The sequence below is a fragment of the Haliotis asinina genome, chromosome 10 (assembly GCF_037392515.1).
Source record: "Haliotis asinina isolate JCU_RB_2024 chromosome 10, JCU_Hal_asi_v2, whole genome shotgun sequence".
In the NCBI taxonomy this organism is placed as follows: Eukaryota; Metazoa; Mollusca; class Gastropoda; order Lepetellida; family Haliotidae; genus Haliotis; species Haliotis asinina.
This window is the reverse complement of record NC_090289.1, coordinates 51900449-51917272: the sequence shown is the minus strand read 5'-3', so window position 1 is coordinate 51917272 and position 16824 is coordinate 51900449. Positions and strand designations below refer to the sequence as shown.

The 16824-nt window shown below is 41.7% G+C and overlaps 1 protein-coding gene across 1 annotated transcript; it reads left to right on the top strand.

Annotated features, from left to right (window-relative positions):
- The first annotated feature begins 1026 nt into the window (after positions 1-1026).
- Positions 1027-16057, top strand: LOC137298760 (von Willebrand factor A domain-containing protein 7-like). Its single transcript, XM_067831036.1, has 22 exons — positions 1027-1276; positions 1680-1802; positions 2109-2282; positions 2459-2522; positions 2602-2696; positions 3499-3690; positions 3816-4007; positions 4906-5022; positions 5739-5903; positions 6459-6580; positions 7258-7426; positions 7801-7880; positions 8058-8214; positions 8791-8960; positions 9689-9800; positions 10194-10395; positions 10754-10847; positions 11574-11812; positions 12007-12208; positions 12788-13020; positions 13582-13672; positions 13840-16057. Exons 1-22 carry the CDS (start codon positions 1027-1029, stop codon positions 14014-14016), a joined length of 3420 nt encoding a protein of 1139 aa, XP_067687137.1. The 3' UTR covers positions 14017-16057.
- Positions 16058-16824: the final 767 nt, after the last annotated feature.

The following is a 16824-nucleotide window of genomic DNA, read 5'->3' as shown; positions in this document are numbered from 1 at the left end:
AGTAACAGCCACAGAGTTTTGAATACTTTAAGATGGTTGTATATTTCAGCAGAGATTTGTGAATAATATCACATGGCGGAATTTTCTAATGCTCTCTAATGCAGGTATTCTTGTATATGAAAGTGCTTTGAACATTTAGTTTTCTTTTGATATTTGATACACCTAGCAGTGCACCATGTTGATTTCACGTCAAACTAAGCCAAAATCGGTTTTGGTGTATTCAGTTTTCAAAATACTTGTACTTCTGAGATTCGAACTCACAATTATTAGTTCTATCAGTTTTACTAAGCAAGCTGATATCTTAAGAAATCGGACACAATAACCAAGCTGTTTGTCGCCATATTCCTACTCTACAGATTCGTAAATTTTACATACGTTTGTTATCTGTTTGGTGACTACAAACATTGTTTTATGTTGTAGTCGTTGCTAAGGGTTTACTAAGCGCTGCGCTTATCAATGTTTATCAAAAGACGCATTTCCTGCAATGTGTGCGTGTCTCTCCAGGACCAGATAATCGTTATCCGTACGACCTGAAAATTTAAACTTCGTACTTAATATCTGATGCATGGATTAGTGAGTAAGGTGAATCTGTATTTAGTCTTATGACGTATGTAGGACTATAAGCTTGTGTTAACATCCGGCCGGCGATAAGAGTTCCGCCAGGATATATATTTCAGAACGGTTAGCCTAGAGTATCATTTCTTTTTAGAAGGGTCTCTGATTAGTACTACACGAAAGAGTTTCTGTTAAATTGTCCTCATGTACGACTGGGTCAAATTAGGTATCATTCAGAAGTCTGAATTTTCATCGATCTCTTAAAATTGAATACACTGATCTGTTTTAAGAGACGATACAGAAGTTTGACTTTGTTGACTGTTTTTAATCATCTACAGTCATAATTATTAGCCGCTGTGTGTTGTGGCATATTTTGTAAATCTGACCTGGCTTAGGGTGTGAAGACAAGTGGTAGTTCTAGATATTGTCTCGGAAGTTCTGATTGTGACTACAGTGAAGAGTAACAACGAAATGATGTGTTTTGGATTGAAATTCGTTACATTGTTTTCGTGTGTCGTCTGCGTGTTGGGCTTCCTGCCTAACAGGTTCAATCTTCTGTCGTCTGACTTCACTCACCAGGACATCACAGAGGTTGCAATTTTGGGAGCTGTGGCGGGGTTTTGTCAGGATTCGATACTTACTGGAAAATTCGGTAGAAGCAGGGATTTCAACAGCAACACAAAACTAACAACCAAGAAACTGCCTGAGGAGTATTGTGGAGGTTGGTGGAAAACAGGTCAAAGGTGTCCTAAGAGGTGCTTGATGTGGAAGCCGTGTCCTCATCTGTATATTGACACAATACTAGATAGTGTGGAGACGATTCGATTTATAGCAGCAGCTGGGTTTCATGTAGAATCGACTGGTCACAGCGTGAATCACGTTGAAAAACATCAAAAGTCGTACACATTATTTCAGTACATTTCAGTTTTTATCATCACCGCAAAGGTTTGTGTGTGTCTTAGTGGTGATCTTCGAAGACTGATGATTGGTCATGAATGAAACATTTTCAATGTCTCATGTAATATGAGCAGCACTGCAATCAATCAATCAAACAAACAAACAAACAAACAAAAACCGCTTGTGGCTTTAGAGGTAACAACTACTTCAAATTGTATGTATCATAGGTACTGTGTCTGAGAAGCGGTTCCAGGAGGCCATCGATGCCATCGTGAAGGCCAACAACAGAGTGGACCTGGACCATTACACCGAGGCTGCCTGGCACGTCAACGGGGAGGCCATCAAAGAAGGTGTAACACAATGGATTTTTTTACAACATCCGAACATTATTAGGTTGAATATTCAGATGATAGATGATGAATTATTTCAAACTTGAATGTTGTATTAAAGGCTTGAAAGTATACTAAATGCTTTAAGAGACGAAACTGATTACGCAAATAAACAGGCATCATCATTTAAATATACAAATTGGTTGGCAAAGTAAGATGTCTGCTTGTGGAACATTTCGGCCTGGTTGCCCTCAGAACATACGTGAAATCAGCAATTTACTGAATACAAAGCCGTTTGCTTATACATGTCGCTAATGTCTTCCCCAGCTAATGAGAAGATGATGCTGTTACGTGAAGCAGCAGTAGCTGAACTAAAGAAGTCCATGCCAGACTATGTCCTAGCTAGAGATCTGATTGGTCAGTTTCTCCACATTGTCCAGATGTTCTACAGCAATACCAATTGGGCGGAAATGAAGGGGTCTGTTGTATATGACGTTTTAGGTACGCTACGTTGTCTGTTGGAAAACAGGTAAACTTGAAAGGAAGGAAAAACAAACACGACCTGAGAAAACGAATGACACTCCGCAACAAATGACTGATTTGCTGACCAAACCATGATTTATAAATCACACACTACTCACAGATGGCACTGTACATTATAATTTCAATATACACAGGTATTCGCGGGAAAACGCTGATGGACCAGGCGCCAGTCTCAATGGCTACGTGCGGATCATGCAGGTTGGTACCGTTTTAGTGTCCTAAAAGTCACATCTCATTATCAGAGGCCGCATCTAACTTGCCTACTTCCTTCTTTCAGGCCACTGACAGAAACCCCGTGTATCGGTAACTTACTGGTTCCTGGGCATCTGACCAGCGGCTACCGAAGTGGACAGGACAGAAGGAAACCAGAAAGTGAGTGGATTATGATTAATAACAATAATAACTCGCTTACCAATTGCCACGCTCCCTTCTAAACTCAGGGGTCCTTTTCCCCTGTGGTCTCTTCTTGTCTCTTGACTGAGAGTTGGAGAGTCTCCGCTCTGCTGTCAGGAACAAGCACGTTTAGCACCCTGGATAATACCGAAGACTGCTGTGTTGGAGAGTCTGACTATCTGAGAAACTTTCTTGTAAGTACAGCTGTATACAGTTTAGGAGGACAATGCATGATTTGACGAAAACCAGCCTGGCTCTGCCAGGAAGACACAAATTGTCTTTGCTGCAGTTATTTCTACTTCGATCGTCGAATGAAAATGATAATAACACTCTTGATACCGACCTCAAGCATCTTCTCAGCATCACATTCTTAGATCATTAGATCGCTGAAACATTAGACTCACGTTTGGAGATTAGATAAATTGGATGCTTGCTAACAATGTTTGAGAGTATATGAATAAAGTAACTTGACTTTTGTTAATTTAACGTTTTCGCAAAGGAACAAGCAACGGTATTGTGACTCTATGCCGGTTATGCCTGGTCAGTTGTTATTCCCGAAGAAAGAAATAGATGAAGTTGTAAATAAAATATAATATAGACATGACTCATAACAGTAATATCGCTTTATGCTCTTGAAGGAATCTGGCCTGGGCTTTAGATAAAAAGATCAAATGGTCCTCTGTTTCTATAGCCCATGAGTACATGATCGGATTTTAGATTTCAAATTTTGGATTTTTCTTTAAAAATGACAAACCCAGCTATGTATTTTCTTCTGTGTCAGGAAATCCAAGTTTACACCAGACTGGCAAATGTAGTCACGGCGGCCGCCACGACACGTCCCGCACGACGTCTGCTGCAACTGGAGGGATCAACAAGGACAGCAGCAACCCCAATCTATCACCCCACTACTACCTCCACCAGCAGGCGGCAGAGGGCGCTATACAACACTCCACGGCCTTCTTCATTCACCCAGGTATTAAACCTTTTGATCACAATACACTCACCCGCAACTGAGCAGTGAGATAATTAAAATAGGAACAGTAAAACATTACATAAGTAAACATTAGTAAAAGACTCCAGTGGGTTTGTTTCTTTCAGGATATGGATTACGAAATCTGATCGGAGATGGGAAATTTCGTGAGCTTTTACAGCTGCAGCCTTCGGCCTCTGTAGGATTCGTGGTCCACGCCGGCGACTCTCTGGGCATTGCCACGGCACGGGAAAGTGTTAAGAGAATAATGTCTGCTGCTGTACAGCGTCGTTATGTCGTAGTCAGCAAAGATGACTCAGGTAATTAATATGGATAAGGCCATACCCCAATAACTATTTGTTCTTGCAAGAACAAATCCCCGTTAAAGGGGAAACCGTTAACTGCGGTTCACTTAATGCAGATTGTCAAGCAATACATGACATTAGAATGCAATGACCATGAATAGTGACATCTTAACCCCCTTTAGCAAAGACTTATACCCTTGTGGGAACATTCTCTTCCCACAGTGGTTACTTGTCATATCTTCCTACGTAACCTCTGTTCTAATACGACCCTTTCATGGTGCGAGTGTTCAAGACTCGTGATTGGAGGCAATCAGATTTAGTAGTGAAATCAGCGTCCCTGTTTCAAAAGTGATCGTTCGCAAGATCTCGGTAATTTCCGGATGCATCGTGAAAACTAGAACCTCTTCCCGAGCGCGATACTTAAATGTTCCTAACAGACAGAACTCAGTTATGTCATATTTGTTTCTCCACATTGCTTGCATTTGTCAAGTTGAACCTAGGTCGATGTAATACGTGTTCTGATTGGACAGAAAAAAGGGAAATAAGTCTGCTGCCAATTTTTGTCGCTATGGGATTTTATGAGAACCGCGAATTATGGCCGTATTAGAACAGAGATTCGTAGCAAAATATGACAAGTAACCTCAGTGGGAAGAGAATGTTGAAGGAATCGAGCCCGGGCTTTTAGGAATAATTATTGAAGGTTAATACAGTCTGTCTTTGTTATAAGGATTAAGACCGGAATGTCTGTTTACCCCAGCGGTAATGCTGCAGTGAGACATGATTACATGATTGCAGTAAATACACATGGTATTTATAGAAATTTGCGCGGCGTGTATACTTTTTTTCTACAAACATGTTCAGCCCAAGGTGGTCTGATTATCGAGCAAGTGTTTGTTCTATTGGATCCTGGCAGACAGCACCGATGTTGTCACGTCACAGGACGGGAACCGTGTTCTCCAGTATCTGACTACCCTGGAACCCAACACCAGCAGGGCGTGTCCTGGTTTACCCTTAACTACTCTAGAGACTGGTGAGTATATATAGGCACCCGGATGAGGCAAGCCTTATTTCAAGTTTAACGTTGAAATATTCTACTGAAAACAGCAATACTGATACTGGCGTTCCCCGAGTGTGCTCAAACAGGAATGATAATAATAGCAGCATGAATCAAGAGAAATTCCAAATTGGGTTCTATGTGTATTATATCTCCAGACATATATGGTTCTATCCCGTCTTATGTTAACCCACCAAACCAATAATCATTCAGGTGAATGTGAAGATCTGACAGCTGAAGTTGTTACAATCATCGATCATGACTGACATGACTTTGTTAAGGCCACTGACGGTAAACGATGAGGCACTTTGAAGAAGACTTTTTAATGTCAGTGATTGCTTGTCGATGTCATGCTAGTTAACGTTTTTTCCACAAAGATGCACCAATCAAAGTCCTTACGAATACCTTAATATTAGATTCAATATGGCGAATATATGCTAAGAATGCATCTATAAATCATTTATGCGAGATGTGTTGATGGTTTGTACTTCCGCTAACACAGGACACGGCAGGGCGGCTCAGATGCCTGTGGAACTTCTGCCATAATCATTGGCATTTGGTGAACGATTTATAATATTTTTAATAATCTTTTGACTTCCCACCTAGTGAAATTTGTATAGCTGGATAATCAATAATAATATTATTAATTACGTCTGGAACTTCTAATTGAAACCTGTTTGACCTCTATCCAGTCGCCGGTGTGATGGACCAAGGATCGAGGATATATGTATTGACCAACATGAAACTAGAGGACCTTGACAGATGGGGTCAAGTGTCAGGGCTGTTGACCAAGAAGAAGCAGAACATGGAGTTTGTTCTCACCGGGAGCTGTGTAAATACATCAAGGAAACATGCAGGTATATATTAGAGTAGATAGTTACGGGGGTCATGAGGATCAAGATTTCTGTATGTTCAAAACAGCGTGTACTTGTAACTGCCTCAGACGAATGACCAGTTGACTTCGCTGCATGTCATCGTCTTCTGACATTGTAGGGCGTTGCTCATATATCAGTCATTGGTATATTTTCTCGATTCCATTATTAGTGGACCTGAACGATCTACCTTGAATTTTTCCGGACTGTGCGCAAGACCTGCGACACGATCTGTGAAGCCGTTATGTAACTGACATTATGTTGAAAGCGACGGTAAACCCAACTGGGTATGATATAAAGTGAATGATGTGAGTACGAGAGATCTTTCCCACGAATAACCAGCCATTTCACGATGGGGTCGGCTTCGGGAACGTCATGTCGGAAAGGTATGGAACACACTGCGTCTTCAGCGTAGGAGTTCTTCGTGGTGCTCCTCTTGAGCATGTGGTCTCATCTCAGTTGTCGTTGGCTGTGTTTATTGACGTGCGACGGTACGTAAATATGACTTCGTACTTTACTAAAGCATGCAGTCTGTCCCAGGACCTTCCCGGGCGAGGCGATCCTTAGGCTCCGATCTGTACGCTGGCCTAGCATCAGCTTCAGGAGGGTCCGTCTACACCACAGACAAATCCGGCGTTGCAAAAATGTCAGATATTATCAAGGTAAGCAATGTAAAGCGCAACAATGATAATTATACACTACCGAAAATAATATTAGTATGTTATATACTCAGAATTCAGATGAATGCCTCCTGACCCATTAGAAGGGTTGCGAGTGAATGAGTTTAGTTTTACGGCCCACTCAGCAATATGCCAGCTATATGGCGCCTGTCTGTGAACAAACGAGTCTGGACCAGACAATCCAGTGATCAACAACATGAACATCGATCTCCGCAACAGGGAACCAATGACATGTGGCCACCAACTTAGCGAGTCTGACCACACGATCTCGTAGGTCGCCTCTTACGACAAACATGAGCTGCTGAAGACTAAGTCTGTATCTTCACGGGATAGCTACATATAGTAACGCTCCAACAAGGGTTCCTATTTCTAGTTTGACCGTTAGAGGGGATATCTTCCCTGGGTCAAGTTACAGGGGTGTTCCCTCAATCAACAGTCCCTTGAATAGTTACTTGGACCGTTTGAATGCTGGGTTAATATTCTAACCTGGACCTTCACTTATATGGAATGGTTGTGAAGGCACGCGTTATGTGTCCTCGCGTGAAATGTAAATGTTAAAACCAAATATGTCGGCGTGAACACATATTCCCATGTCATTGGCAACAACGACAATAAACGATCTTTTATGAAAGACAATAACGTATATAAACATATGCAAGGAATCTGCGACAACATCCGGTGCGACCATTGTGAAGATGGCAGTTGATGTAGCGGCTGGGAAGTCGATTGCCATCCCCATTGATAACACTATCCGAGAGGTGACTATCAAGATCATAGCAGACGTTGGCATTATTGGGGAGCCCGACAACACCTTGTCTGACCCACACGGTAAGTAAGCTACCCTCATAGACATTTCTATTTTCGTAAACGCCCCCACCTATCGGCTGTTGATTTTAATGAATATATCAACTACGGAAAATACAATGGAAATTGAAGAATATGTATTGCAAAATATGTGTTCACGAATCTCAGCGAGTAAGGATACAATGAGTTGGGATTAGCTGGTACCAGAACACCATAAGTTCGTGCTGCCGTTTGTGTGGCATCTCTCTTGAGTGAAGGTCAAGCTCGTAAGTTGCTCCCCAAGGTATTATCCGTGCATCTCAACTGTTTCATGATTTGCTTTAATCTACTCATAGCATTAAAGTGTCCCCCATAACATATACCATGGATTATCATTTTTGTTGATATTTCAATTCCAGGTAGCTCTATCCTCATGACGACTGCTGGAAATGTAACGATCAAAGATCTTGGAGGCGGAGTTAGATTCATAAAGATAAAGGTGTCGTTTTGTTTAACAGTTAGAACTTTCAGACAGATTTTTCCCAAAAATGTTTGATTGAGGAAATGTGAATAAAATACCACCATATTATAAGAGGAAATATAGACTGCACCAATACCAGTTCCTTCCAGACATATGTACACCAATCAACCCAGGAGGTCGTAACTTATATTGCAGTCCCCCCAGCCTGGCGTGTGGCATCTGACGAAGAAGGACAGTTACCACTGGGACCTAGAGGTGACCGCCCAGAGCACCATCGACTTCAGCACCAAGTTTGTACAGACAAACCCCATGAACGGATTCCAGTATGAGATCACAGGAAGACCCATTGCAGGTACCGGGGCACTCAGTCCTGGGTTAAAACCCTTACGACTGGACAAATACTGGTTTCAAAAGTCCCTGTGAAAGGTTTTGTTACTGTTGTTCTAACAATATAAACGTACTTGTTCATGATATAGGTTCAGAAAAGGACAAGGGACAAAGGCATGATCCCGTATTTAGAAAAAATATGTGGAGAAATGGTTATAAAAGTTATCAAATCTGTTTATATGAATGGCAGCAGGACAACATGTGAAAGGACTGATATTAGGTACTTTCCGGGAACATTATGTCGCAATAGAGATGCCCATTATCCATTACTGAGCATCTTTGAAGATGTGGAGAAAAGATGCTGTTGAAGATTCATTTTCAATCATGGACTGACCGATAGTTCGATCTACTCTTGACGTAAAAAATGTTCTCCCTTTTTCGTTCATTTTAGCCAGTCTTTATGTCATTTATTGAACAGCATATCAGCGGAAGGGTGAGAGAAAGATTTGCAAACAGTAGGTGTCGTGGTATGTGTTACCATGAAACACAATTTCAGAACTGACTGCTTAGTTGTGTTGAAAGAGACGTTGGCTTTCTTCAGGTGATGCTGCTACTGTAATCATCACAGTCCCGTCAATAGACAAGATAGGGGGGATCACTCGGGCCGTTTTAACAGACAGTAAGGGAAGTTCACTGGAGCTATCTCCCTTGACACAGGGTCGAGGTCGGGCTGCTTCTATCTTCAAAGGAAGTTTCACGTTGCCGACTAAGGTTTGTTAAACATCAGTCACATCACTATTAGACTGCATTGTGTGGATGTTTATTTGGAGACATTTTGAAGTGACCACTACATCAGATTGATAGTATCCAAGTATCAATGACACTGTTGTTCTTTACGTATACACGTTCAAATAGAGATGCAGCACCTGTCACAACTGGAACACTTGTAGGCTACTGGAATTATAGAGTTTGGAACGTCAAGGAATATTGTGTCTAGATGTTTATCGTCACACTGTGCAGTCACGTTCGTGCACTCACGTTCAACACATTACCTACAAAACTGGCCGCGCGGAAGATAAGAACGACCTCCCTTCGACGATATGTCGGTAGAAATATCTATTTCACACAACTTCTTTGGCGCTCCTTAGCATGCATGTCCCAGTACTAGCAGTGTCATGTATCTGGCCATGCCCGCGTTAAACTAGCCATTTTCGTCTAAGCCCGACAGATTGCAAAAAGCTTAATATTTAGACAGTATTGAGGCTTGCCCAACCTTTTCAGTAACATTTATGTTTAACCCCGGGCTTTTATCATAATGGTAGCGACGCCCGTGATGGCGACCTGCGGGCTCGCGTTTGCTGTTTCGTCGTCCTGGTGTTTGCCGAGCATGATGGTCACTGAGCTTGGCTTTGGCAAAATGTTGGGTTCTCGGAGTCATTGTGTCCACCGAGTGTCATGTTTACCATGTCATATTTTACAAAGAAATGTTCCAATTTCAGACGTTCCAAGTGACTATAAAAGGCACTGATGATGGAGGGAACACCCTCCAGCGACTTGACCCAGGAAAGATATCCCCTCTAGCTGTCAAACTACAAATAGGAACCCTTGCTGGTGCGTTACTGTGTGCAGTTGTCCCTTGATGATGCGGGATTAGTCTTCAGCAACCCATTCGTGTCGTAGGAGGCGACTTACGGGATCGGGTGGTCAGGCTCGGTGACATGGTTGACACATGTCATTGGTTCCCATTTGCGTTAATCGAAGCTTATGGTGTCAATCACTGGATTGTTAGGTCAAGAGTTAGATTATTTTAGTCTGTCATGATGCTGCATCAATATCAATATAAGGCACAATTGTAATGTTCGGTCAACAGGCAATAACCACGGGTGTTACATGTACTACAACCTTTCCATATCCAATGCCGATCACGTTTCGCTGGTTTTCATTAATTTGTTGCATAATGCGTTACGTTTCTTAAAGTACAATCTACCTTACATTGAATCGTAGGCTCTCTGTACATCAACGAAGATCTGAAGATCCCTTACACTGTGACCAACACTGGAGACAGCAAGACCACCATAGCTGTTGATATAACAGACGATCAGGGATTTGCTGTCAGTCCATTGAAAAAGTCCTTTACTCTGGAAGGAAACAGCAGCGCCACTGGTAGTTTCACACTGCATGCTGGGAGCACAGCTGGAATAACCACGTAGGTCCTCGCCACACATTTAACCCTTCTGAAATAGATCGTCATCTAATGAGCAAGTTGCCTTTCTTAATCAACACATACAGATTCAGAAGCCAGTTAGCCTTTGACTTCCGGATTGTTAATGAGTGAAATGGTATTCAGTCTGGAAAATAATCAATTTTGAATGAGCGGTTTCAAACCATGATAACCACCTCAGACCGAAACAGCCATATCAACACTGAAGATAATGATTAGAGACATTATCCGAATGTTATTCAGTCACCATGGAAACTAAAGTGCAAAGCGCTCAGACGGACATCAACCTTAAACTTAGTTTTAAATATGTTTATATTCTTATTCGCCGACTTTACCCTTGCAGGACCGTTACGGTGTCTGCCCAGCCTGTGGGGTCCACGTCTCACAGTCCACAGTTTGACACTCGCAGGGTTACAGTCGAGAAACACGTCATGAGGGTTAGTAGATCCTATGTAGTGTGACCATGTTACCTCACCTGCAGGCCACATCAGATCAGATGCTTGTGAGTAATGAGCAGGGTTCAAACAATTATCCAGTTAACTTGCAACATGGTCGTTAATGTTGACTAGGTCCCGCATCTAAACACCTGTCAAAAACCCCTTAAATACTTCACCTTCAATCACAATCGAGGCACGTATGTATGCGGCATAGTTTCACATTGGGACAATCAATTTTACCCTTTCAATGTCTTTGATAAGTGGACAAACTGGTTAACGGGAGGATGCCCTCCGTCATAGTACTGACTGTGACCCCAGATAACATTTGTAGTTGGCCAAACAACGGCCTGATGTTTGCCAATGTTGGGTCAGAGTCTGCCAACGTTGGGCCAACTATGAGTAAACGTTCTGTCAAAATGTTTTTGCTATAATGCGAAGCAAATCTTTTCGTAGCCATCGCAGACGACACAAAAAAAGACAGATTTAGATTTACCCCTCCTTCCATCGATTTGAATTCGCAAAACATCGGTAATTTCCGTACATCATATGTGAGTCAATGTTATTCGAGATAAACAAGTACAACTACGAAGTACCGAATGAGTTGCCATTGGCAACGGGGTGCATTGCAATGCGCTCGCTTGAAAATAATAGAAGGGTACTAAGACAGTCAGAAAGCGAGAATTTATATGTGAGGTAAGATAATGCTAAATATTTGCACCGTTTCAGAAAGTGGACAACACGACCCCTGAGTGTAACGTCACCTCGGTGACCGGAAGTTGCAACATGGCTCAGATGGATCCGTGTAGTTGTCACATGCACACGTGGTCGGGGACAGCGGTGTTCGGAGATGTGGGTTTCGGGCTGTTCCAGATATCGTCCACTGTGGGGACGTCGGGCAGCTTCACGTACGACAACTTCACCATGGGACATACCATTGACAAAGGGACCAAGACGGCCAGAATAGGGTATGAACTATGCAAAGTAGATAAGGTAAAGACTTGATGGCAACCCAAATGATTTTCTAAGAAACATACCTTGTTATAAAATTGAAATAAGTCCTGAAGTTGAATATCTCTGGAACATTGCTGCGCGAGGCTTGAAACAATAAACAAACATAAGTTCAGCCGCTAACAGAAACATTAACGTGTCTGTTATCCAGGAGCGACTGCTGCCACCCGGTGTCTTACATCAACGTGGTCGACATGGCCAGCAACACTGCCCAGTGTAAATTTGACTTGGCTCCCGGACTCACCAAACCCGTGTACGACTGTACGACGACTACTACTGCCACCACTACAACGTCAGCGAATCACCATGTATCGTCTGGCCATGTGGGGGTCGATACGGGCCTTTCATCCAAGGTGATCAGGTTTGATATAGTTTAACAAAGCTACAGCAAGTTACTGCTGTTAGCCCCCATCGTCAGAGATTGGTCTATCTACACACACAAACAAATTCCTCTGGTTGTAAAAAGGCCAAAAGAGCAGTGACGATGTATGAGTGAGTCGGTGTTATCGAAATGTCTAAGCATGCTTAGAGCAAATGCTACAACATGGCTTTTGCATAACACAGTAAGTGTTTGCAGGAATTCAGATTAGATTGACAAAAATAATGGCCTTTGGTGAAAGCGTCAAAACAAAAAAATGACACTTTACTCTCGTATGTCGCGCGATAGCGTGCATGTCAACCATCGGGAGTGTTTTGATTTACAGATATAAATATGCTGGTAGAGAATGTTTGTTATCAACACACATCTTTGTTCTAATACTTAACAATTACATTATATTACCCTCTTCTTTTGGAAGAGGATATACATGGTAGAGGGAACACTATCTCCCAACCAGCAGGATAATTAGGACAGTACTGCCACACGGGACGTTCATCAGCTAGAGATAGAACAACCAGCATCGTGAGATAACCTCTGATACCTCTGTTCCCAGGACCACACCCCACCAGTGTGTAACGTCACCTCCATACACGGACGGTGTAGTCAGTCCCAAAAATCCCCCGACGACTGTGACCAGCACGTGTGGTTTGGAAGGGTTCAGTTCGGAGACGAGGGGTCAGGTCTGTATCTGGTCAAGTCCACTGCTGGTGAATCCAGCGTCCTCAACTACGACAAGTTCGCCGAAGGAGACACCACGAACGATGGACCCAAAACAGCCACTCTAACGTATGAGCTAGTTTCTAAATATTTGATTATATACCGTGATCATAACACAATCCCAGGAGTGTTACTCACATCGTCATTACTAAGATTCTGTACTTGGAGTACCATTTCTCTTCTGGGTTGAATGTCATTAACTGTACCATAAATATATTATAGTGTGTGAGTCCCTGTGTTTTAGCTACAATATACGTAATTCCCAGAAATCAAAACTGTTTTGTTTAAGATGGAGTTAAACATTTTAATTTAGCTCTTGTGACCGACTGGTCTTTATTTACAACATGCCGCCATTTTGCTTGAGTGTTGCTGCGTGTGCAGCCTAAAACTCTCTCACTCACTCATTTGCAACACAATCAACATCCATTTCAAGATACAGGTCTTCTGAAAGCGTTCAGACAGCGATATGTTATGCTATTTATGTGTCGGCCATAAGGTCCTGCAGAAAACAAAAGCTGTGGGTCCGAGTGGTTTTCAGTCGGCCTGGGGGCCGACGTTAACTTCTGACGCTGGATGATCTGTATGAAGACTACAACAGGCATGTCTTGAACGTCTCGTATTTCTCCACAGGGCGACGTGCTGCACCCCCTTGGCGTACATCATCGTCATCGACGCAGGCGGTAATGAAGGCCAGTGCGAGTTGGATGTGGCAGAGATGGTGGTAGGTGTCGATGTCCAAAACCTCATCTTAACATTACAGAATGACTGAGCCCAAAGTGCAGGGATTCAAAGAACTGATAACGTCCTAATGTCATGAATTTTATTTTGAAGAATTTTCTAAAGACATCTGTGTTTTCTAGGGGTACATTTCTTTATGTTTGCAACTAGGTCGCTTCTCAGACTGAGAGTCCACTGACCCCTGGAGCTATTGCTGGGATATCAATCGGTTGTCTCGCCGTGTTGGCAGGGGCGGTAACTGCTGCTGTACTCCTCACCAAGTATTGTCACTGTTCCTCTCAGCCGTCTTCAAAACCGGGCAGGTTTAGGACAACAGCGTGGGATTAACGTCGTACGGCGTCCAAGTCGATGGACGTCTTTGTTGTGCAAGCTGTTCATCTTAAAATGACGTTAAACGTTAGGTGATATTCTGTCTACCGACTGATCGTGTAAGCTGCTGTTCTATGCAAAAGGACGTTAAACATTACGTGATGTTCTGTCTACCGACTGATCGTGTAAGCTATTGTTCTATGCAAAAGGACGTTAAACGTTAGGTGATGTTCTGTCTACCGACTGATCGTGTAAGCTGTTGTTCTATGCAAAAGGACGTTAAACGTTAGGTGATGTTCTGTCTACCGACTGATCGTGTAAGCTATTGTTCTATGCAAAAGGACGTTAAACGTTAGGTGATGTTCTGTCTACCGACTGATCGTGTAAGCTGTTGTTCTATGCAAAAGGACGTTAAACGTTAGGTGATGTTCTGTCTACCGACTGATCGTGTAAGCTGTTGTTCTATGCAAAAGGACGTTAAACGTTACTTGATGTTCTGTGTCTGACAAATTTGCAGTGTTATCTGACGTCCCGTACCTGTATATCCTTCCATTCACAGGAAATGTGTCTCCAACGTGAAATGTCCTTGCGGCGGCCAGACTGTGATATGTCAATTACTATGACTCTAAAATATTACTCGTGTTTTATCATAAGCACTCACTATTTTTTTCCAGTGATCTGACAGACTTACAGACGCGACAGCTCTTTTGAGCTTTTAATGAAATGTAATCACTATCATTAACATTTTAATTTATAAATTTAATAACAGACAACTTGACTACACTCAAAACAAGTTGGTCTCAGCAAATACAATATATCCAAGACTTTAAAGAGATTTTTTTTGTTTCCACAGAGATGACTCACACTTCTAAGGTACGCGCGGGCTTTTATAATTTGAAATGTCAGATTCGCATGTCACTGTTCCCTATTCCCTCATCAGAGTGAGAATTGTCCTATTTAAGGTCCGTATCCAATACGATAAGAACATCAGAAGAAAAACAATTTGAGTAATACAATAACTTGTGTTATGTCCTAAAAATTCGTGTTATTTCCTAAAATTTGGAAAGTACTTGTGTGATTAATATGGAGAATAGTACTATATGCATTTGGCCATATTACACATGATATGTGGCATTTTACTTTAAGCACAATGTTACCAAACCTGTGTGTTAATCCACACCACGTGTGCATATCCCCAATAAAGGAAATATCTTTGTATCATTGTACTGATATCTATGTTATTAAGAAAAACGAACTGTTAATGAATGCTGGAATCCATCAGCAAGAGAGATAACTCTCAGTAAACACTGACCGATGTAGTCATAATGAAGAAACCGTAAAATCTAGGCATGTCACTGTTCGGACAAGCTATAGCTGGTAATGGTCAAATACATTCAGTGTAATTATGACTGAGTTTGATATCATGTGATCATTATGATAAATATTTATGATAAATGGAAAATGACAATTTATGTTAGGGGCATTACCTTACACATGCGTGATATGTGTTTTGGAAAGATAAAGTGATTAATATTGACAGAGATAATAAGCCCTTACTGATCAGTTCTTTTCTGAAAGGTGAGAGGTGGACCTCAGTAAGCAATGCTATATTTTGTCCGCTTAATGAATTTCCCACCTGAAACACATCTTCCTCGGGTCCCCATGGAAACTTAGCATTATCTATATATGACGTACCTAATAGTATTTTATATGACCACAATCGTGCCCCTTTTGCATAATGGACGTATGTCTACCAGAAACATATGGGTTGTGCTTATTAATATCTTAGGCTGGGGTTGCTCCTAGTTTTATATCCCTTTTGAAGAATGGCGCTGGACTGCGTGTTATGTTTTCGATAACGTATATTTGTTAGTTGTTTACAAAAGAAAATGTGTATAACTGTATTCCATTTTCTATGTAATTAACGGTATTAGTATGGCAATCACGAATGTTCCTGTGGCAGTAAGAGTCATCCCTGTCTTCTATGTTCTTTGTGAAAAACATAAATGAAAATGCATAATATCTTGTTATATTTTTTACGATTAAAAGGTTTGAATTTTGAATTTGCTGATGATTTGTACTAGTGATGCACATTCTTCACAAAAGTGTTTTGACATGAAATATATCATCATGTATTAATTTGGACACGGGATGGGCTACATTCAAATGATTAAAATTATGAATTAGAAGTATGATTGTATGAATATAATTAAAACATAAACATCAAAACTGAGGATTTGTTTCTCATAGTGATAATTTGCAAATACCTTGAAACTGCCACGGATTCATCATCACGGCACAAACATATCACGATACTGCGTGTATATATCAGCGTAGCACAAATACATCACGACACAGCGTGGATATCCCAATGGACAAATACATCATGACAACAAGGACATATCAACGAACTACAAATACATCTTGACCTTGCGAGGATATATCAACATAGCACAAGTACATCTTGGCGCTGCGAAGATGTATCAACTCACACAAATGCATCATGACACCGCCAGCAATCGCAGTACAAATACATCATGGCACTGTTAGGATGTGAGCTTCTTCGCTTGCAGGGTGTCTGTTGGAAAGGCGTACCAGAGACACAGTTCAAAAGTAAAACATACCTGTCGTAGTGCTTGATCACCTCTCACTGATTCAGTGTAACATGTCCACGGGTCTTAAGCGAATTACTTTTCTGCGAAGAGTAGCGTCCCTTTGCTGTGCTAGGGTCCTATCGTCTTGGGTTCGAATTTACAATATTGTACCGTAATTTGTCTCCCTGATTACACTGAAGACAAAATTTCTTAGACATGTTTACTACAATAC